The following is a 22,257-nucleotide window of genomic DNA, read 5'->3' as shown; positions in this document are numbered from 1 at the left end:
GATTCCCAATGTAGCTAGAGGCTCGGAATAGATTATTCGGAGTAAAATGGTCACAACTTCTAGTTTCCAATGTTCAGCAATGATTAAAGTAAACTATTTACTCTCAGTCTATTACGTCCGGCTAGGAATCTCTAAATATGTATCGGCGGAACGGCAAGCCCACATCTTGCGAGCCTTGCAGATTGTCCAAGGTGCGGTGCGATCATGCTACACCAACATGTGCTAGATGTCGTTCCCGGAGTATACCGGAGAAGGTGAAGAACCCTGTGCCCTGCTCTTGACTGTTCACAATGGCATAGACGTTGGATCTAAGTCTATATAGTGTTATTACCATCCCGCTCCGATGACTCGCCCTGGAACAAAATTCCGCCATTTTCGCATGACGAAACCATCTGAGCCTGAACGGTGGAGGTATGCATCACCTGAGAGTCCTAATACAACATCTTTGTCAAGCCAGTCGCATACATCCGAGGTCACTCAAGGGAAGACCAATGAAGGGCAACCTGAGAAAATCGGGGTTCCTGGATTTGTATCGATATCTCCTAAAAACTCGCTTGGAACAGATACTGGCTCAGTAGACCCATCTACATCTAGGGTCACCTTAGCAACCTACTACCTCATGGGCCTATATGCGTCTTATTCACACTACAAGGATCTCATCTTCAACTACCTTGACCGCAGCCGATCTTTTGTCATCCCCCGGCCACTGTTATTCGAGCTGTTCTCGACATTGTATGATGATATGAAAGTAGAGGTTGATCTTCACTCTCGCTTAACCCAGAACACACGCAGGCCCCTTCCCCCCATATCGGCAAGTACCACTGTAGAGGAATTTTGTGGGTGGTTTAGAGGGGCCAATATTCGATGGGAACTTCTTGGGGTTGTTTTCGCCCTTGCGGGTCTCGCTTCAGTTCATACTGCTGAGCCAGAGAAACCACTAAGCTATGAATCTTTTGCTACAGATATGTACACAGCCAGCAGAGTATGTATTGAAATATGCGAAGAAGATAACCAAATGAACGACATGACTACTTGGATGCGGCATACGAATGTTGCTTTAGCATCAAACCTGTTTGGAGATACAAGTAGGTGCTTGCTGGACCCCTATTCAATAGTCGACCTCTTACAGTCTGGCAACAGGCAGTGTCCTATATCGTTGCTTCAGCTCATTAACTGCGGAGCTGTTCGCTTTGAGATATCATCGCCAGATATCATTACAGTCTGGAGTGCCTTTCTTCATGTCGGAAACCCGCAAGAGGCTCTTTGCTGCTGCAGTTTGTCGAGATATGAACCTTGCAACGCTCCTTGAAAGACCACCATTCATTGACTGTAATTTCTGTGATATGACATATCCACTCGATCTGGATGAAGAAGAGGTAGTGCTGGTTGGGAGTGAGCTTAATGCAGCTCTACAACATTTGGACGAAAACGGTTGGAAGGTCTCATCCGAGAGGGAAAAGCTACTTCGACCAGCAACAGGAATACGAATTCGTTTTTTATTATCAATCCTTCGAGCCAAGGTGCTGCGACTATCACTAGGCAACCGGATGGAATCCATGACCAAGAAGTACTCGTATGTCAATGCTGTAGCTATGAACTGGTAGTAACTAAGCCGTCACAGAGAATTATACCAAGAGTACGAAGAAATTTGGACTAAGGTTCCAATGCAGTACCGTTATAAGAGCGATTTCTGGGATTACCTGAGCCCTAGGTCATGTGTTGTGCTCTTGAGTGCTCATCTAGATCATCTTCATTGTGGCTTTCAGATTCTACGAATGCTCCAACAGGAGGGCCAAGACACACTCACAACCATTCTCGATACTTCAATGGGATTGCTTTCAGGTATGCTTGACTTGATGAAGCAGCAAGAGCGATTCGTTGAGCTGCGAGAGAGGTTTACATGGATCGTACGTTTGTGCATAAAAAAAGACAGTGTAAACCTTGATCATTTAAACTGACGACTCCGCTCCTCTAGTTTCTGTTCTATGGTCTTCCTGGCGCCGGTACTCTTGCCACAGAACTTCATCAGCACACGCTCAAGGGGCTCCCTCTGCCTTCCTCTATCCCTTGTTCCCGTATAGTTCGTGACTTGAGTGTTGCAATCTCGTGGGTGGAGAAACAGAACTTACCAAACCGCTCGGATTACCAGCTATGCCTCCAAATCAACAAGGTGATCAGTCGACTGTTAGATGATACCCTGAATCAGGGTCTAACCTCGGCGAAAAATACTAATAGTCATTTGGAGAAAGTACAACAAGAGCAGCAGGTACCAGAAGGTTTTCACATGGATGAATCTTCGGATGCTTCGGATAAATTACAGCCATTGCCTGAACCCTTTACTAGCGAGGAATTTCTCAGTTGGATTGACGACCTGGTATGGGATGGACAAACTAACATTAGTATGGGATTTTGAGTATGATATCTCTTTGATGATCATCGTTGAAATGATCATAACTTTAGTTTTGAAGATGTCAATGCGTCTTGAGACGACGATATACGAGTCTACAAAATAGTCGTAAGCGGAAAAGGACGTATAGACAAGGCCACATTGAACAATTCAGGATAGTGATCTGTGAAGGTAGAATAATTATTGATAGTAACTGGAGGCATATCCGATGGTCCGTGCACTGCGGACGGAAAAGGCGGAGAGTCTTGGCAGGGCGATTGATATGGAAAAGGGACAGCTGGACCAACCGACAAACACGAACAGTTTCCCAGGCCAATTTCACCGGGCCTGTTGACCCCGTTCGGCTATGTACAGCACTAGGAATATTTCCTGATAGTGTCATGTCGGTTGATCGAAGGCAAGCAGCCGTGTTCGCGGGCGCATTCGCCCTGCGGCTCCTTCTCTTGGTCCTTTTCCCGTCGCTCCCCGACTTGTTGACCGGAAGAGTTGAGGTATCGACACCGGTCACCAGCTTCAAACGACGTGAGTGACAATGTGATCGAGCAACTGCGCTTCAATGCAATGCAAAGATACTTACGTAAACTGTCTCAGTTCAGGAAGGTCTTTTTCTATACACGCGGAATGTTTCCCCTTATGACGGAGGCGTCTTCCATCAGGTAGGTAACCTGGCCTATGTAACTAAATGATACTCTTCTAATAACCTATGAAGGCGCCGCTTTTTCTTCCTATTTTTGCTTTGCTTCCGAACGCTCGAGAACTTCCCTTACCGACCGCACTTTTCTACTCATTGATCGATCTTATAAACGCGAACGCTTTGATCACGATTTCCGATTCAGGACAGGCAGTCTCGGGGAGGTTATTCTCAGCATTGCGGAAACATATCAGATGGGACGGGGTTTCTGTTGCAGCATGGTAATATGCGATGTCCCTTCGAGTGGAGTATCTTATCTGACTGGCCAGGTTTCTCTTCAACCCGTTTACTATCGCAACATGCCTTGGCCGGTCAACGAGCGTCTTTACCACTACCGGAATCCTATACGCACTGTCCAGTGCCGTCAGCGGAAATACTCTCAACGCTATGCTTTCCCTAGGGTTCGCATCATACTTGTCGATTTACCCAGCCCTCTTGTTCATCCCTCTCGTGCTTCTCTGTTATGACCGACGTGCTCAAGGACCAAAGCCACCGTCTGGAGTCGCCATCTTCGCCATACAGCATATGGCAGTCTTTTTGCTTAGCATAGCCGGTCTACTTGGAATATCTTGCTTAGTCGTTGGAGACTTCTCTCAGTTTATCTCTGCGACATATGGCTTCCAGTTACTTGTTCCTGATTTAACACCTAACGTCGGCCTTTGGTGGTACTTCTTCATCGAAATGTTCGACTCGTTCCGGGAATTCTTCCTTGGAGTTTTCTGGCTTCATCTAGCGGCATACGTTGGTGGGCTAACCGTGCGACTGCGGAGGCAACCTCTATTTGTTATCACCTCTCTATTGGGAATCTTCGCGGTCTTCAAACCTTACCCTAGCATCTCAGACGCCTCATTATACTTCGCCCTCCTACCCCTTTATAGGCATCTTTTCCCTCGTAAGTATGAAGATCTATCGGGTGATGATGTTCACTAACCGTGGATAGTGATGCGCTACACTTTCTTCGCGGTGTCAGCTCTTTTGTATGCCACGCTTTTGGGCCCCGCGTTCTATCATTTATGGATCTATGCCGGCTCCGGCAATGCCAACTTCTTCTACGCCATCACCCTGGTGTGGAGCTTAGGGCTATCGATATTACTGGCAGACACTATTTTTGCCGTGCTCAGAGATGAATGGGAGCAAGAGAATCCCGAAATGCGAGGCAAAGAGGCTAGACAAGTGTAAGATATGGTATCTTTATTATACATGAATACAGCAGCCTTGATTGCGAACACCGTGGCGTGTATCGATATTGTGGTCATCTCCGGTTAGACCGCAACGACTTAGACAGAATCATATAGTCCGGCTCCTTCACCATTCCGTTTCGCAGTATGCGAGGTGGTGGGGAATACTCGTCCTCCGTGAACCCAAGCTTATAATAAAACCTTACTGCCTTGTCATTCGATCTGAAGACAGTCAGCATCACTTTTTCCAGGCCGATGCGTCGCCCGATGTTCACCAGTCGCATCATCAACTGCGAACCAAGTCCCAGGCCTTGAGCCGCCGAGGACAAGTGGATCTCATAACAGTAAACCACCTCTTTCCCATCCTCATACGTGACCATAAACGAGGTAAACCCTAGAAATTGCCCGGTGGGGGGTGCTATGCCCCCTTCCGCACTACCTGTGTTCTCAGGGGTTGTCTTCGGACCTCGTCGCAAAATCAAATATCTCATATCAGGCAGTCGCATCTCCTTGGTTTTTTTCTTCGGAGACCATCCCCAGCCAGACTCTTTGTAAGCATCTGAAGACGTCTCTTCAATTAATTTGAAGCAAGCCTCAAAATCTGCATCCGGAATAGAAGCAGCAGTGTAAATATCGAGCGAGTAATGTAACTCTTGCTCACTTCCCGATACAGTCGCGTTCTTAGCAGGACTTCCCCGACATTCGAGGTCCTCAGCAGATACATATGACTTCATAAATTCGAACAGCGATAATTTGTTGGTGCGCTCCACCAGGGGCAACCTTTTTTTGCCATCTAGAAACGCGTTAGAACGCGTCCAATCAAGCCTATCATGTACTTGGGTGTCGCAACGCAAATGCTTGGTCCGCCCTGGAGTAATTGACGTATATGGATGTTTTAACGGGGTCGCATACCTTTCCCCAGCTTTTTGCTTAATTGTTCGATTTTGCGCCTTGTCTCTTCTCGCCGCGCCGATTTATTCTTCGTAACCCTGTCTTTACCGGAGGACGACATGGTAATGACGTTTTGATGTGGAAATGTATATTAATTGATCCAGCTTATCAATCTGCACGAGTTGATCCGGTTATTATCTAGGTTATGTTGTAGGATAGCTTTGTGGCTTTTAATGCTTGGGTTTGATTGGGGTGCAGGAGGAATTAATTCGGTTTGCTTGGGGTGGTTTCCCGAGCATTTAAACATCCAATGAATTACCAGCAGTGCTTGCATCCAGGTCATACTTCATGCATGAGTTGACGGCGCTTTACTGCTCCTGTAGGAATAGGCGGAGCTCTTCTCTTCTGCTTCTTTCTTCTTTCTGTCTTATTTAGCCTTTATTTTAAGGCTTTTTCATGAGTTTATCTCTGGGTCTTTACTTGCGTCTAAAATCTGTGCGGATATATATAATTCAAGCTGTTTATACAGCTATGGAGACAACCCCCAAAAAATGGATATTTAGAGATCTAGCAAACACACTCGTACACGATGCTCAATGTCTAAGCTCCCTCTCTCTGCTTCGCAGCATGTTCCTCCGCCCGTCTCTCAGTTTCTTCAGCTCCCACTTCCCCAAAGACATCAATTCCCCAACGGAAGGGGAAGTTATATCTCTGGTTACGGTCAAGTTTGTTCAGGGCTTCGAATTCAGCGTCGGGAATAATGAAATCTAAAGCAATCAGCTTCTGGTTACAGACTCAAAATATAGAAACGGGGTAGGAATGTACCCTGGAAGTTGCTTTCAATTCGCGATGGGGTGACACTCTTCGGCAGCACAGCAGTGCCACGCTGGACTGCCCACGAGATCAAAAGGGCGGCGGGGTCTTTGCCCAACTTATCGGCAATCGCTTTAACATCGGGGTCGTCGACAACACTGCCACATTCATGAGTATTAGTGGACTGTGTGTCGTGGGGTAATTGCTGTAGAGGGATGAGGGCCATACCGTGGGGCGTTGTAGATATTGTTGCCCAGAGGGCTATATGCGACGGACAGGATATTCTGTAAGCATATTAGCGTTTATCCTCTCAAGCACGTCTGGCAATAAAGATATCTTGACCTTCTCCTTCAGGTACTTATGCAAACCGGGCTGTTGGAGATAAGGATGGGCTTCGATTTGGTTGACAGCCGGGGGAATCTTAGCCGTCTTAAGAAGGTCGTCAATCTTGTCCTGGGTAAAATTGCTAATACCAATGCTTCGGATCTTTTTAGCCTCCACGAGCTTCTCCAGAGCAGCCCATGTATCGGCGATAGGAACGTTCGCCAACCGGAATCGCTTCGTGACCGGATCGATAGGCGTGAGAGTTTCGTTTGTATGTTCAAATGCGACGGGCCAGTGGATCTGACAAAGTTAGAGCGAGTTTCTGTGTTGAATGTCATACAAGGGCGAACAAACCAAGTATAGATCCAGGTAGTCTGTCTGAAGGTCCTTCAGGGTCTTGTTGACTGCCTCCTCGACATGTTCGGGATGGTGATGTGTGTTCCATAGCTTGCTAGTGATCTATCTTGCAGTCAGCCCATGCCACAGTATTCACATTGACGAAAAAGCAATTGCCTGGCAAAGGAGTTACTGACGAAGATCTGATCTCGAGGGACGCCCGACTTCTTCCAGCCGTTTCCTACTTCATTCTCGTTCTGGTAGCATGCTGCGGCATCGATATGGCGGTATCCTGCGCGCAGAGCCGCCTCGACGGCATTCTCGACCTCGTGTGGTTTTGAGAGCTAAGATTGTTAGTAAATGCCAAGTACGATCGGTGTCATTCTCTGGCGCGCCCTTCGATACGTACCCAAGTTCCCAATCCAATAGCGGGGATGTTGTATCCCGAGTTGAGTTTGAAGGTCCTTCCTAGAGACATGGTCTTTGTGATGAGGTTTCTGTGTTGTATTACAAACTATAACAACGTCCAGTCTATTTCTGCGTGGTAACTCAATATTAAGAATTATACCGTAGGAGAGGAGATCGTCAAAGTAATAAGTAAGAAAGAGAAGTCGGAATTGTACCGACTCGGAAAATGAGGTGATAGATTTACCCCTCATCTCTTCCCATACTATGGCGGATAATTATCCATTGATTTTACAATGATCGGCAATTGAGCTCAATTAATTAGTGTATTGCGCGATAACTCTTCAACGCCGTCCTTAGAGTCCCCCTTTCCCATGCCATTACCACCACACAAGCTATACGCCGGATGTAGAAAATGAGTACATGGCGCACCGAAATCATTGCCAACTTCTATATCCCCAAGGCTTACACCGCCCACCTGACCAAGGAGGAGAATCGGTTGGGTTCAAGTAACTCAGTATTTTCGAAGCCAGATCTGGACTAAGTCTGAGGACGTCATTGAACGAAGGCTGATCGCGGAGCTCCTCCAAACCGAATGCGGCATAAAGCGCCAACCACTCTTGAAGTTCTGCCGAGGACGTGTTTGCAGGTATCTTCGTATATGCAAGCTTCAAAAGAGAGATGACACCAAGGCAATCGTCCGCAGTCTCTGGCCTCTCTATGAGCTCAATGGCCTCCTTGATCTTGGTAAAGGCAAGTTCTTTCAGGTTCGGGACAATATAAACTTCGCTGAAGATATACAATGCCATATGAGCCACCAGTGGATGGTCAAGGCTCTCTAGCTGATCACCAGCAGGTCCTTTGTTGACTTTTTCAGATGTCGTGTCTTTACGCTTTACCGCGGGCTGGGTATAGTCTCCCCCATAGGCCCATTCGAGGAATCGCGCCAGGGTCTCCTCCGAGGTATCAGAAAAAGTATACACTCCATACTGCCGCTCAGTAAAATTACCGTTGAATGCCGAAGCAACAGCTTTGCATTTGGCGTCAAGAAGTGCTTTGTGGACCTTGAACACTCGCGTGGAGTTGAGAGCCTGGAGGGAGACGAAGTCCGACGTGAGGAATCTGTTGAGGCTATTAACATACTTCTGATATTCTGCTGCTCTTGGGTCTTTCGTATTTGAGCAAAAACTCACTCGTGAAATGCGGCGCTGTTTTCCGTCGTCATTTTGAATTCGTCTTAGACGCACTTTAGGAAGACGAGGGACAGTTCTGATTCTGAGTACGATAGGCCGTAATGGAGTTGCAAAAAAGAGTGATGTTCTAGAGAAGTAGATACAAGTAGTCGTTTTCGGCTTAGTAGCCTGGTCTGGTTTGATGAACTGGAGATGGACGTGTGATGATGAAGACCAAGAAGTGATAGTAGAGGGTGAACAAGGATACAACTCCATTCACTTGTAAGTGTTTATGGATCTGTCCGCTCTTGTCATTGAATAATGCGACTTTCACGAGACCCCCTTAGTATCGCCCTGTTTCCGAAGATGAGGGATATTCACCTGTCAGTAGTACATCGTTACTTGTAAGGAATATATTGGTAATGATATGTTTTCGGTATTTCTGCAGCATATGCTATATCGAAACTTCCCGCTGAAGTGTCTCATAAGGTAACCAAAGTATCGTTTCAGGGGAAATTGGCAAATCGTAATCATGAAAGAAATTGGGAATATACAGATGGAAAGATGGATCACGAGTATCACTTTGGTGAGAAGTAGCATAAACCAGGCCAATGTCACAAAAGCAATATTGAAAGGAGCATTCAGCAAATAAATCGTAGATTATTCTCCGACTGTCACTCCATTTGACAGCTTCAGGCCGAATGGTAGTCCCTTGGTGTATGGTGCTGTGAAAGGTAACCCTTTGCGCCTTGCGATCGCTTCTTCGATATCCTTGTACATATCGTACCTTGATCAGATAGTCAGAGCCTGCTGCAGAGATATTGGCCAAAAGAGTTATTTACTTACGCATTCATCTCTTCAATAGTCAGCTTCTTCTTCTCATCTTCAACTTTGTACACGGAGTTTGTAGTATTGCTCGAGAACCCTTGAAAACATGTCAGCCACTTCCTTTCCAACGGCAACTGCAGCGGCATTGCTTACCTATCCGTTCATTGATATTATAAGCCGCCTTTGCTGCGGCAGATTGAACCTTCGTAGCTCGTGGCAATCGGATTTCGTCATAGATGGCGAGAGTTTCAGCAATATCTCCAGTGAAGTTGTCCTTGTTGAAAAGGATTCCAAGCGCTGCGGCATCTTCAATTGCCATACAGGCACCCTGGCTTTGGTGAGGCATCATCTGTATTATATTAGCCTCGTTGATCGTCTAGTATGCTAAGGGATAACGCTGTACCGGATGACCTGCATCACCGAGCAAACACACCATATCACGGGCGATGTATGGATATGGTTGGCTGCGGAATTTGCGTCAGTACAAGATGTCAATAGAGGAGAATGATGTCGGCTTACTGAACCCACAAACGCCACGGCCGGATCTCTGTGCCGATAGATAGGTGAGAAAATACTTGACGATCGAGCTCTGGATACTTCTCCAGTAGCTCCTCCACCGGCCGGTCTGCACTGCCCCAGGTGTGATTGCTGAAGTCGCCCTTCTCTCTCGAGAAAAAGCAGTAGTACGATAGCAAGCGGCCACCATTGCATGGTGAGAGTACAATCTTGTCCCACTTGCCTTCTTGGCCGCCCCAGTACTCCAGCGCACTGTTTTGAGAGTAGTCAACCAGGCCAAGTCGGACGGCGTCTTCTGTACGGACGTTGGCATGTAGGCAACTCTGGTCTGAAGCCTTCTTCTCTGGACGAAGTCCTATGATACCACGAACGACCGAACCAATGCCGTCGGCGCCAATTATCAGGTCATGTTGAGCTTGGACTCCGTTTGTGAACGTGATGACACCGGTGGATAGGTCGATATCTTTGCACTGAAGGGGATGTTAGCTTGGACCTGTTCGTCTAGTAGCATCGTAGTAGAGATGGAGTGTACCGCATGGTTAACTTGGAGCTTAGCTGGAGTACCCTCTCCATCCTCTTGTAGCGCACAGTCCTTCAACATCGCATGCATGTACTGACGATGGAACATGTTGTAGACATAACCCCATCTTTCCTCGTAATCCTCGAGGTCGTAGACACTGACCGGTTCGCCAGTCTTCCAGTCACGGTTGATGAGCTTGCGCAGTACGACCGGGTCACCCTTTTCGACATCCACACCCCACTCGTGAAGCCATCTTGTACCATTGGCAGCACATGAAACTGAGGCGCCGACCTCGCCAGCGAAGTCGTTGCGTTCGTAGATGGTCACTTCATGACCGGCGCGGCGGAGGGCGATAGCGACGGACATGCCACCAATACCACCACCAACCACACCTACATTTAGTCGCCTCCAAGATTCTTGATGAGAGCCCATAGTTGCAGTTGAATGAAGTACAGGAGATATCGTAGTGTGCTTGGGATGGTGTGAATGATTTCTAACTGTGAAGGCGTAGGTTAGGTGGCCTTTTAACTCTGGGATAGAATGAAGGCATGATAAATCACACTTATGATGGCGCAGCTTATCACTGATTGACTTCTTTCATTTGCCTATGAGAACTGCTGGCGTGAGGCAAATACATGACGCTTATTTGCGGAACATGCACGACCAAGTGCATTACCCGTCGGGGGGAGGAAGGGGTGCGGGCCGCGCACCGTCTTGACAAAAGCCGGGGATTACCTTCTTTACCTCCTTGCTGTCCAGATAAGAAACATGGACTCCATTTCCTCCAACTCCATTTCTCACTGCCCCACTTTCGGTACTGCTACGTGCTACTATTCGCATCTTTTACTAGCGGCTAATAATCCCTGGTGTATTTACTTCCCGCCCAGCAAGTGTGGGAACTTTGTTGTGACCGCAAGCCAGTCGTTCTCCACCGTCCCCGTTCCTCTATCCGATGCCGCGGCCGCGAGTCAAACCACAAGACCGGAAGCGTTCGGTCAGGGCATGTCTTGCTTGCAAAGCGTCGAAGAAACGTTGCGATGGCGCTCGACCTTGTCGAACATGTCAGACCAAGGGCGCTGCTGATTCCTGTGCATTCACACCCCAGCAGCGAGGAACACAGTCCAGCCAACCTCGCGGTCCTAATCCACCACAACCATTAACGCCGTCGGAAGTTGACCACCAGGCAATCATATATAACACTGTAACCCCTATCGAGAAACTACGACCGCGGGAAAGCGACGATGTCCGTAGCACACGAGATACAACGCCCTCCGCGGGGCAACGGCCTACTATGCTGTATAGCTCTAGCGGTGAGAGAGGTGTGTTGCGCCTAATGAGAGACCTTCCACTTGTGAGATCCAGACGTTAATCTAAAGGATGTATCAGTTTTTATGGGCGGTGCTGCTGCCGTATCGTTCCTTCAGTTCCTACAGGCGATCGTGAAACGCTATGTCGGCCCCATGGGCTTTACTGAGAGCCAGAATAGTCGCAAGATGTTCGAAGTAGACGTCCCTGACACTGGAACGGACTTCTTTGCCGACGAATTGATGGAGACAGAGAAATGGGCACTTATTCAGTGCTTCTTAGATGTTGTGAGTCTCCATCATCAGCCTCTTACGCCAAACGCAATCTGAACTTGTAGCTTACGTGGTAGAAAGTCCAGTGGTCTTTTGGACCTCTTTAGTTGGGAGGAGATTAATCGGATGGTAAAGGTGTCCAATAATATTCGTATGCCCAACGCCGGTCGATTGGATAGCAGCGTAAAGGAGGACCTCACCGCCGTATACATGATGATTGCTATAGGAGCTCAATGCCAAGGTAGAACCCAGGAAGATCTCATATGTGCAGCAAGATACTTCTGTCAAGCCAGGAAAATGGTGTTTGGAGGTTTTCTAGAGGACCCAACAGTTTATATGGCCCGTGACTTTCTGTTGATGGCCTTCTATATGTTTGGAGCCTGCCGTCGAAATGCAGCCTTCATGTATATTGGAGTAGCAGCAAGAGCTTCTATAGTTCTGGGACTACATGTTTCCGGACAGTACAGACAGATGCCTGCAGAGGACAGAGCTAGAAGGTATGTTCTTAGCTCCTGGTTGCTGGAGGAAGCTAATCGAATCGCAAGGCTACGGATCGGGAAAAGCATTCGAGTGCTCGATCTCGTCTCTAGCTCTATCTTAGGTAGACCTGGAAGCACATCATCACTCCGTACCGATGACATTCGTGTAGATGACTTCGACCAAGAAGCTAGCCATCGCACTTCGGCCCTCAATGCTGCATACGAGGCCTCCTCGGTGCTAGAGGCTATTGTCCAGAGGCTCACTGAGGGGGAGAAGTTGGACGCTAGTTCTGCCGACCACTTCCTGCAAATCTGGCGTGAATGGAGTCAAGCACTGCCGGACAAATTGCGTCTACGGCCCCGGAAAGAACCCAATTTGGGATTGAACCCAGACTACAGGGAAAATATGATTGGGAACATCCATGTCGCTTGCACTTACTATTTCGGCGTCATCCTTGTGACACGGCAATCTTTGATCCAGCACATTATGCCACAGATCCGCGGCAAGCGACCAAGGAAGACGACCCTCCGTCAAGAAACCAATGAAGAAGGAAATGAGAAAGTTGCTGAATTGTCAAGCGTTTGCACTGACGCCGCGACCTACATGGCACAAATGTGCTGCGATGCAGCCGAGGCTGGGATTCTGTGGGGAAATATGTGTATCTTGAAGTAAGAAAATGCTGCCTTGGTTGAGATAGCCCTAGTCTACAGCAAACTGATGAGGACTTACAGAGCATGGCTCTTCGCGGCCGGCCTAGTCTTGGGGTTTTCTCTTCTCGCGGAAGGGCAGACGACTTCAGAAATTTGCGATGCCTTCCACGGCGCATGCCGTCTTCTCGGGTCACTAGGACACTTGAGTCCTCAAGCGGCACAGTACCATCGTATTCTCACGAGCTTTTCTGAGGCCATCGATGTCTACCGTGAGCGGCTACGGCATGAGCGGCACGAGTCCCGAACGCCATTTGTTGAACGGATATTGACCCTGGATCCAAGCAGTGACGCCAATGGTGATGTGCAAAACAACCAAGAGTCGGCACCTATCACCACACTGAATGGTGAATCAAGAGTGGGAGAGAACGAGGATGAGTCCTTCTTGGAATCACTCTCCGGCTTCTTGAGTCTACGAGAAACATCTGATTGGCCTCCACCGTTGGGGAATGACGATTTAATGCTACGCCTTTTTTGGGAAGGATATGCCCTCAACTTCACAGACTATCTCCCACCTGATGAGACAGTACCGCCTCCTACTTGAGACAGTTGCGTGATGTGCAATGGCAAACCTTAGACTGATTAGAGATATGCTAAATTGAGCCTTGGGTAGCTTATTTTGAAGGTATGCCAGCCTTTGTTCGGATTATGAGCCAACTACTAACCCAATGACCGCACTAGCCGTTTTGTTTTATAGTCAGCGTCAAAGGCATATATAAGGGTGCCCCATGGCATTCTCAGCGGCAGTTCCTTCACAGCGCCACCTGTATAAATGGCAGTTGCCAGTGCCCTCTGATTGACATATCAGGAAGCTACAAATGGCGTGGAACGCAGTAACGCGAACCTGACAGATTGATTTTCCGCACACCCTGCATAGTTCGACGAGGATCCCAAGCGGCCCATGATGATGGCCTTCTGGGAGCCTCTGAATAGGAGAAGTGGAGCTACCAAGTACATTCATTTAGAACCCATTTACTGAATGCTATACCCAATCCAGTTGCGTGAGCTGCTTTCTGATTTCTTTCCATTATAGTCTTGAGATGAAAGGCTAGACAAAAATGCCTTACATCCCGGATTATCTTTAGAGTTGGGTGACATAAAGTAGCGTAACCTAGAGCATCTCCAAAAACATGATGCTGCATACCCCTAGCCAATGTGTTGGCCTGATCAACAAAATCAATTGGTCTGCTATAGGTGTACATGAAGTTAGATGGATATTTAAGATAAAACAACGAATTAGTGAAGAAGAACGAACAGAGGGACTAAATCCGATGGGGCTGCTGTATAGTCCATATAGTACTCCGTAGAGAAGAATCTAACAGTATTACGAAGGCTTCCTTTCTAGGAACCACGTGATTACTAGGAAAAGGAAGGGGGTCTGTGGTGGAAAACCAGACGAGAAAGATCCACACTTCGACGCCGTGTTTTTCATCTCGTACCCGAAAAAGGAAATCAACCTGAGTCGGATTTATCAGCAAACGGGGGCCACACACCGCCCTATGAGCTGTGATTTGGCGAGGAAGACTCTCGAAATTCGGACGATGGACCATTTCGGAGAGAATGGCTCCCAGTTACTCATCTACCGAATCCTTATTCGAGGATCGTCATAGATGTGGGGATCTGCCCACTTACGTCAAGAATACAGGCTTCCAGAAGCTTTATAACTACATAAACCCCCTCCACCAAGGAGCTAAGCGTCGAATTTTTTGCATACCAAATCACAATTATTTCATCCCTTATTGTCCCCAGTAATTCATCATGGCCCCCGAGAATATGAAGCAGTGGACCGTGCAGGGCAAGGCCAACGGCTTTGACGAGCTTGCCTACAATGACGCGCCGGTTCCCAAGGTTGGCGATAACGATGTGTTGGTGAAGTTCCACGCTGCTTCGCTCAATTATCGCGACCTTATCATTCCACGGGTACGTCGATGACAACATACACTCTCTGTAACTTTGTTCCCTGCTAATGCGCGCTGCTAGGGTATGTACCCCTTCGCCATCAACTTCCCTGTTGTGCCGGGTTCAGATGGAGCCGGTGAGGTTGTTGAAGTGGGTCCTAAAGTGTCTCAATTCAGCAAAGGTGACAAGGTGATCACATTGTTCAACCAGCTACACCAGTACGGTCCTGTTGATCCCAAGGCTGCCGGATCTGGCCTGGGTGGTGTTATTGATGGTACTCTGCGTCAGTACGGCGTCTTCAACGAGAACGGACTGGTGAAAAGTCCGAAGAACCTCACCCACCTTGAGGCCAGCACGCTCTCGTGTGCCGCTCTTACCAGCTGGAACGCTCTATATGGCTTGAAGCCTCTTCAACCGGGACAGACTGTTCTGGTGCAGGGTACTGGCGGTGTCAGCTTGTTCGCACTGCAGGTAGGCTTTTTCTTCTTTTTCTACTTTAGCTAATGGAATTTCAGAACAGTGAACTAACGAAATATCCATGATAGTTCGCTAAAGCTGCAGGAGCGACTGTTATTGCTACTACCTCCTCTACTGAGAAGTCAGAGAAGTTGAAGGAACTTGGCGCAGACCACGTTATCAACTACAAGTCCGATCCCAATTGGGGCGAGACTGCTCGTAAACTCACCCCCGACAATGTTGGTGTGGACCACATCGTCGAGGTCGGCGGTAGCGGAACTCTTAACCAGAGCTTCAAGTGTATTAAGCTCGAGGGTGTTATTAGCATCATTGGTTTCCTCGGCGGTGTCGACCCTAAGTCCCAGCCGAGCATTCTCGACACCCTCAGCAACATCTGTACCGTTCGGGGTGTATACGTCGGAAGCAAGGAATTACTGAACAACATGGTTAAGGCTATCGAAGCTAACGATATCCATCCTGTTGTGGACCCTAAGGTCTTCACCCTCGACAAGGCCAAGGATGCTTATGAATACATGGTAAGGCTATCTGTGTTTCTCAAGAGGTAACAACTTATACTAATATTCTTTACAGTGGGCCCAGAAGCACTTCGGAAAGCTGGCAATCAAGATCGATTAAACGTTCTTGGAAAGCGCAGATACCTAATGTAACGAGTGTGACTGATCAATGAAACTTTTATAGAGAATAAAAGATTCGATGAGCATAATACACAGGATTTTCAGGCTAGTACTTCAATTAACTGACATAGATCTCCAGCAACCATTGCCAAGAAAAGGTTTGGTAGTCTCCTGAGACGACTCGCAATCACTGGTGCGGAAGCTGGTGATGAACAACTACAAATCCATCAAAATCTCCGTAGCAACACGTTCTCCAGATCGAATTGCGCCATCCATGAACCCAACCCAGAAAGAAGAGGCCTCTGTTCCCGCAAAATGGAGCCTACCGTGCGGTGACTTCAAGGATGTACCGTACGCCGTGAGCACACCCGGAGGTGCATATGCAGCAGGCCCTCCCCTAGAAAACTGTTCCAGATCCCACCGCTGAATGACCCAGTTCTGAACATTAGCCGCTCTGGGCCCAAAGTAGCGGACTAGGTCTTTGGTGATCTCTTCGATTATCTCATGCTCAGGCAGTCGATCTAGTCTCCTCATTTCATCCGCCTCGATAAAGCCCATCATGATACCGAATGAACCATCATCAGGGGAGCTATCGAAAGTAATTCGTACGGCCCCAGTGTCGCTGACCACCTGCCCGTTGAGACCGGCCTCCCGCCAGAAAGGAGTAGCGTATGCAGCGAATGCTTTCCCAATAGATCCCATTGGCATTCGCTGGGTGAGATGATCTCGCGCTGCTGGCAGCAATGGTTGATAAGTGATACGGGATGCCAGGGGAGGAGACATGGCAACGACCACGTGTTTTGCTATGACCGATTGATTATTCGAGGAGACAAGGTAGGTCTCACCTTTTAACTCGATATTTCGCACAGGAGCATTGAAAATGATATTGCTCAATCCGATTCTCTCAGCAAGTCTGATGGCTAGCAGCTGGGTCCCTCCTACAATACGTTGCTCCTGTGCTCCGCCAGCTACGTCTATGAGGCGTTCGAAGGTTCCACGCGTAGTTGCATTACCCGCAGCCGCTATATACGCAAGCGTGTACAAGAGTGACTGTTCCCGAGGCTCAGTGGAAAACACCGATTGTAGACCTTGGGTGAGCAGAAACTGAGCATCTGGATGGGGCGCTTCACGGTTCAGCCAGCTTTGTACCGTCTCACTATCCCAATTGACAGATCGAGAGTGACTCCATGGAGCATCGACATCCAGCTCAGTCGCCATCGTATCTAGTAACAAAAGTGCCCGTCAAGCCTGCGTTAGGCCTTCGGGCGAAATAGGCACATCTCCAGTCGTGAATGTTCCATTGAACACGCTGCGTGTTCCATTGCGGAAAAGGGTTGTATTGCCTGAATTAAACGTTTTGAAAGTTGACAAGCCAAGTGATTGTGCCAGGTCGAGTACTCTGCCCTGAGTTGGTCCCACAAATTGAGCGCCGACTTCTACAATTCCCTTATTTGGTAGTTGGTTATTGAGGACGCGACCGCCGACTCGGTCTCGAGCTTCGAATATCACAAATGACCTGCCGGCTTTTGCGAGATCCTTTGCTGTACTCAGGCCGGATAACCCAGCTCCTACTATTGCGACGTCAACATTGGGAAGGTTCTGATATCCGTAGATGAGTGGGAATAGGACAAATAGAATGATGGTGATGGCAGAGTACATATTGACAACGAGTGTTTAAAATCAATATATTCATAAAGATACAACAGCGACGTAGTAGTCAATGTGTGACAAGCTGAACAGACGTGCTGTCAATCACGGCAGCTGTAGCAGATACGAGCCATTGGGAAGAAAAGCAAATATGTGTGACTGTGAATCAGAGCTGTCACGGGGTGTACCAGGTGATTTCCATTGATATCACTTGGCTGACACAGTTTGCAGCCACATTGAATATGACTTCAAGCTAGAAGGTGACAGTGAGACTCCAAATTGGGGCACAAATACTTCCCGTGATTGGAAGAAACATAAGCCAATGATGGAGCAGAAGAGCAGAGCTAAACCTGTTCCCCTCACGCCACTTCAATGGACGTTTTGCATGTTGTACACCTCATCGCGCATCCATCACCGACTTTTCCCCCGACCTTCCCTCCTCGGGTGAATTAGGATATAATCCCCAATAAACTCACTCTCCCTCGAATCCCCCTTGTCAACCCCAGCCAGGTCACCTCGCAGATACACCACATTCAATGCCGATCAATACTGGAAATAAACCAAAAACTCCAGGAGCGGGCGCAGGTTCTTATAGAAGTCAATCGCGGACCCAATTAATCCCCCCGGCGCAGATGAGCTTATTCTCTCGGATCACTTGTTTTCCTCCCTTGGGGCAAGTAACGTGTCCCCAGAGAATTCAGCAAGTTCTAAGTTCCGGGGAAGATGACACGGTAAACATTTATACTACCTCATGATAGCCCTAGCCTCTAATAGTGTAACAGGTTCGATTTACTGTGGTGATAGAGTCGAGCCATTCACTCCCCGAGCAGCCATGGGAAGCTCAGATATGGCAAAACATCACGAGCCCTGAATGGGGTGCTTTTCCTCTTCAGCAAAGCTCAAGCCCGGTGGTTTCTCTCCTGAACAAACATGAATCAGAGTATAAGTTTTATCGCCATGTGTTTTGCGGAGAAATCCCGCTGCCATCACATGGAGGCTGCGCCCAGTTTACTGTCCGATACAGAGTCAGCCAAAATAGCGATTGGCAATGGGTGAATCAACAGCAGAACACCAAGGATGGAGAATTGGTATTTGCTGCAAAAGGACCGGAAGAAGAAAATATCAATTTGGCACAGCTTTCTCTAACATCTGCAAACGAGGGGCTAGGCAAGTATTTCGATGGCATCTCAAATAATCTCGAAGTCGAGTCCCGCAAAAGTGAAGCCCCTGGATCGACCTTGTGGCATATCTCTGGAAATGTTGGACCAGCTAAAGATAGTCAGCCTGGACTTACTAATGTAGTACTTGGAATACCTTCTCGAACAATCTTATACTTTGCTTTAGTCAGGGTATGGACTCCGTGGCTTGGACCCAGACACGGACGAGGAAAGTTTAGACTAACGGAAGACGCCATTCTATGCTCGTTCCTTCGAGATGATGGGGAGCACGTAGTACTTCTGGCTGTTTCGGGCATAAATAACGTTTTGACCGTCCTTGGGTCCGGTGACAATGGTGAGGTAGTGATCAAGTCGCACAATGACAATACTACTGCATCAAACCTTCAAGTACTGGCATCCGCAGCAGCCAACTTTGAGGTAGCAATAAGTGCAGTGATTTACGAGGCGCGGAAGCTAGTTCGGCCTTACAGCGCAGAGACCACTAATCGGATTCCAACTCCAGTCTCTCCTCCTGGGGACGATGTCGTACTAGTCGAAAAAGACGCCAAGGCACAATGGCTGTCTGAGTGGTACGATGGTCTGACATATTGCACATGGAATGGCTTAGGGCAGGATTTAACGGAAGAGAAGATCTTCGATGCCCTTGATACACTGAAATCCCATGGAATCAACATCTCTAACCTCATAATCGATGATAATTGGCAAACCTTAGACAATGAAGGTGATTCCCAATTCAAGCGGAGATGGAAACAGTTCGAAGCCAATCCAGACGCGTTTCCACGAGGGCTGAAGAAGACTGTAGAGACCATCCGCCGGAAACATCCGAATATCCAACATATCGGCGTGTGGCATGCCTTGCTCGGTTATTGGGGTGGCATCTCACCCGACGGCGATATAGCTAAGAACTTCAAAACAAAAGAAGTGAGAATCAAAGATCCAGCAGCGGGAGGCCCAATTACCAAGGCCTTTGAAAAGCAGTTACTACTCGCCATCGACCCAGATGATATCCAACGATTCTATGACGAGTTCTATAGTTATCTTGCATCTGCTGGTGTCGATGCCGTGAAAACAGATGCTCAATTCTTTCTTGACCTTTTGAAAGACCCAGAGGATCGGCGAAAGTTCACGCGAGCCTATCAGGATGCTTGGTCCATATCTTCTCTGAGGTATTTCGGGACTAAGGCAATCTCGTGCATGTCGATGTTTCCTCAGGCTATTTTCAATTCACAGCTGCCCACTAATAAGCCTACCATTCCGTTGCGGAACTCCGATGACTTCTTCCCAGAAGTACCAGCGTCTCATACATGGCATGTCTTCTGCAATGCCCATAACGCACTCCTCACCCGCTACTTGAATGTCTTACCTGACTGGGATATGTTCCAAACAAGTCATCCATATGCCTCTTTCCACGCAGCTGCACGATGCGTTTCCGGCGGCCCAGTTCATATTACTGACGAACCGGGGAACCATAACATCTCGCTCATTAATGAGATAACAGCCCCAACCACCCAGGGAACTACGGTAATCCTTCGGCCTAGTCTAGTAGGCCGCACCATTGATATGTACCACGATTACAACGCTGGCCAAGTACTACGGGTGGGTACTTATACTGGCTGGGCCCGAACTGGAAGTGGGATTCTCGGCCTCTTTAATGTTTCTGAAAATCGCAGAACCAGTTTGGTGTCTCTGCAAGAATTCCCGGGTATACATGATGACTACGATACGAAATACATAGTCCGATCTCACACAAGCGGCATTATAACAGACCTCATAAAGCCAATCGACCGAAACGCGCTGGTGGGAATAGTGTTAGAAGACAAAGACTGGGAGATCTTGACCGCATACCCCACCCAGGCCTTTACGTTGAAGCGCAAAAATTCCAGTGACATTAGAGAACCGAATCCTACGCACGCTACAGTACTAGGACTGCTTGGAAAAATGACCGGTTCAGCTGCCATAGTGAGTTCTGACATCTACGTGGAGGCAAACGGGCGTCTCCGCTTCGATATTAGTCTCAAAGCACTTGGTACATTGGGTATCTATATATCTGACCTGCCTGATTGGAGCATCGAGGACGACTTCATGGTCACAATTCTTGGTTACCCTGTACCACGGAAAACTGTTTGGAAGGAAGGGGATGATGAAAAGTCCAAAGTACTGGCTGTGGATATTCTGACGGCATGGCGGGAGATGAAGTTGAAACCGGGATGGAGTAATGAAGTTATTGTGCAGGTATTCTTGGGTTGATTGCATATACGAACAAGATATAGCAGGCAATTGCGTTCATGATCTAGGCCACTATATTGGTATTAGACTAGTCTATAGATTCTTGAATTGAAGACATACTTGCCTTTCAAATGCCTGTCTCATAATACTTATAACTATCGACTAAACCCAACGAGCAGAATAATCGTAATACTCACTCCAAAACAGCCCTCCACCCCCGTCTAGGCACAAAACCCTCCACACCCTCATCCTCCAAGACATCTCTCCCCAACCTCCCAGTAACAACACTGCTCTCAACCTCAGGCCCCCGAACATAAAACGGCTCAAACCCCAACAATTGCCCCGTTCCAGGATCCCATTTTCTCACCCACCTCTTTCTACCAGGTCCAGACCCAGCCTCAGCCACGAATCCCGAATTCACCCGGTCAAGAGTAACAAACCATCTCCGCTGATGAACCGACCCAATGGAGTTAACCGCCCCAGGATAGGCATTATTAGCCCGAATCTGTTCGTCTATATCATCTTCTTCATCCGAGTGTTCTCCACCGGGAGTCTCAGACGCAGATGGGGTTTGATCCGAAACGCCAGGAGCCGGCGTTCCTGTTGAATCACTCTTAGATGGAGGTGGCGAGGAATTAGAGGTGGAGGTACTAGGTCCTCTTTTAAGGTTTGGGATCATTCGACGACGCCGTTTTCGGGGTGTGGTGGGGTTTCTTTTGAAGTTTATGTTTTTGTCCAGACGGAGGATGATAGTGTAGTTTTGGGGGAGTTTTGTTCCGTGGAGACGGAGGCGGATTTTGCGCTGTTTTCGTTAGGGGTTTTGAAATATAGGGAGAGGATTTGTAGAAAGGCGTTGCTTGGGAACATACGTTCTGAAACGCTTGGTGGAGCTTTGCACTATCGGGTTTCGAGTCTACTGTTGAGATGGATGTATCTGAGGAGAGATCGGATCGGGAGTCGTCTGTTTCAGGTTGTGTTTGTTCGGGCTGGTAGGGGAGAATTTCATATTCCCCTGTGTCCCAGATAATCATGCTTCCTGTTCGGGGGGATGCGGTTTCGATGAGATGATTCTGCGGGTATTCCTTAGCTTCTATGGCATAAGGTGGATAGATGTAGAGATAGGTAGAGAATACAAACCCATAAACAATGCACCCTTGTTTCCGTTGCATTGCGGTTCAATCGTCGACTGTTAGGGTTACCGGGTAATCCATACATGATAGACCAGCTGACAGAACTAGAGTCTGAGAACTGCAACCGGAGATCATAATGCGGTCCGGCAACAGGGTGGTCATGCTGATGGATGACGAAGTGTCTTCCTTCTGGAGACTGGTTGCGCTGGTACAGGGATACCCAGTCTGGGATCTGCAATCG

The 22,257-nt window shown here is 48.1% G+C and overlaps 8 protein-coding genes across 8 annotated transcripts; 5 read left to right on the top strand and 3 right to left on the bottom strand.

Annotated features, from left to right (window-relative positions):
* Positions 1-343: 343 nt before the first annotated feature.
* AO090023000751 (fungal specific transcription factor domain-containing protein) lies at positions 344-2,430 on the top strand (the record flags this gene model as incomplete). Its single annotated transcript, XM_023235744.1, has 5 exons — positions 344-982; positions 1,116-1,573; positions 1,712-1,907; positions 1,976-2,374; positions 2,401-2,430. The coding sequence occupies 5 exons, from the start codon at positions 344-346 to the stop codon at positions 2,428-2,430; spliced, it is 1,722 nt and encodes a 573-aa protein (XP_023090737.1).
* A 357-nt stretch (positions 2,431-2,787) lies between these two features.
* AO090023000750 (GPI-anchor transamidase subunit GAB1) lies at positions 2,788-4,277 on the top strand (the record flags this gene model as incomplete). The annotated part of the gene is made up of 5 exons (XM_001821205.3): positions 2,788-2,929; positions 2,999-3,063; positions 3,117-3,319; positions 3,368-3,990; positions 4,039-4,277. 5 exons carry the CDS (start codon positions 2,788-2,790, stop codon positions 4,275-4,277), a joined length of 1,272 nt encoding a protein of 423 aa, XP_001821257.1.
* Positions 4,278-5,767: 1,490 nt separating this feature from the next.
* Positions 5,768-7,118, bottom strand: AO090023000749 (uncharacterized protein; the record flags this gene model as incomplete). The annotated part of the gene is made up of 7 exons (XM_001821204.1): positions 5,768-5,934; positions 5,993-6,138; positions 6,209-6,264; positions 6,323-6,604; positions 6,659-6,763; positions 6,838-6,984; positions 7,050-7,118. The coding sequence occupies 7 exons, from the start codon at positions 7,116-7,118 to the stop codon at positions 5,768-5,770; spliced, it is 972 nt and encodes a 323-aa protein (XP_001821256.1).
* A 364-nt stretch (positions 7,119-7,482) lies between these two features.
* Positions 7,483-8,270, bottom strand: AO090023000748 (uncharacterized protein; the record flags this gene model as incomplete). The annotated part of the gene is made up of 2 exons (XM_001821203.1): positions 7,483-8,167; positions 8,239-8,270. The coding sequence occupies 2 exons, from the start codon at positions 8,268-8,270 to the stop codon at positions 7,483-7,485; spliced, it is 717 nt and encodes a 238-aa protein (XP_001821255.1).
* Positions 8,271-11,955: 3,685 nt separating this feature from the next.
* On the top strand, positions 11,956-13,389 carry AO090023000746 (fungal specific transcription factor domain-containing protein; the record flags this gene model as incomplete). Its single annotated transcript, XM_023235743.1, has 2 exons — positions 11,956-12,806; positions 12,870-13,389. 2 exons carry the CDS (start codon positions 11,956-11,958, stop codon positions 13,387-13,389), a joined length of 1,371 nt encoding a protein of 456 aa, XP_023090736.1.
* Positions 13,390-14,603: 1,214 nt separating this feature from the next.
* Positions 14,604-15,836, top strand: AO090023000745 (zinc-dependent alcohol dehydrogenase family protein; the record flags this gene model as incomplete). Its single annotated transcript, XM_001821201.3, has 4 exons — positions 14,604-14,765; positions 14,826-15,215; positions 15,290-15,736; positions 15,792-15,836. The coding sequence occupies 4 exons, from the start codon at positions 14,604-14,606 to the stop codon at positions 15,834-15,836; spliced, it is 1,044 nt and encodes a 347-aa protein (XP_001821253.1).
* A 215-nt stretch (positions 15,837-16,051) lies between these two features.
* AO090023000744 (flavin monoamine oxidase family protein) lies at positions 16,052-17,053 on the bottom strand (the record flags this gene model as incomplete). The annotated part of the gene is made up of 1 exon (XM_001821200.1): positions 16,052-17,053. One exon carries the CDS (start codon positions 17,051-17,053, stop codon positions 16,052-16,054), a length of 1,002 nt encoding a protein of 333 aa, XP_001821252.1.
* A 1,061-nt stretch (positions 17,054-18,114) lies between these two features.
* AO090023000743 (putative raffinose synthase protein Sip1) lies at positions 18,115-20,954 on the top strand (the record flags this gene model as incomplete). Its single annotated transcript, XM_023235742.1, has 3 exons — positions 18,115-18,213; positions 18,265-20,892; positions 20,934-20,954. 3 exons carry the CDS (start codon positions 18,115-18,117, stop codon positions 20,952-20,954), a joined length of 2,748 nt encoding a protein of 915 aa, XP_023090735.1.
* Between the last annotated feature and the right edge of the window lie 1,303 nt (positions 20,955-22,257).

Source organism: Aspergillus oryzae, chromosome 3 (genome assembly GCF_000184455.2).
Source record: "Aspergillus oryzae RIB40 DNA, chromosome 3".
NCBI lineage: Eukaryota > Fungi > Ascomycota > Eurotiomycetes > Eurotiales > Aspergillaceae > Aspergillus > Aspergillus oryzae.
The sequence above is the reverse complement of the archived record's forward strand: the minus strand, read 5'-3'. Positions and strand labels throughout refer to the sequence as shown.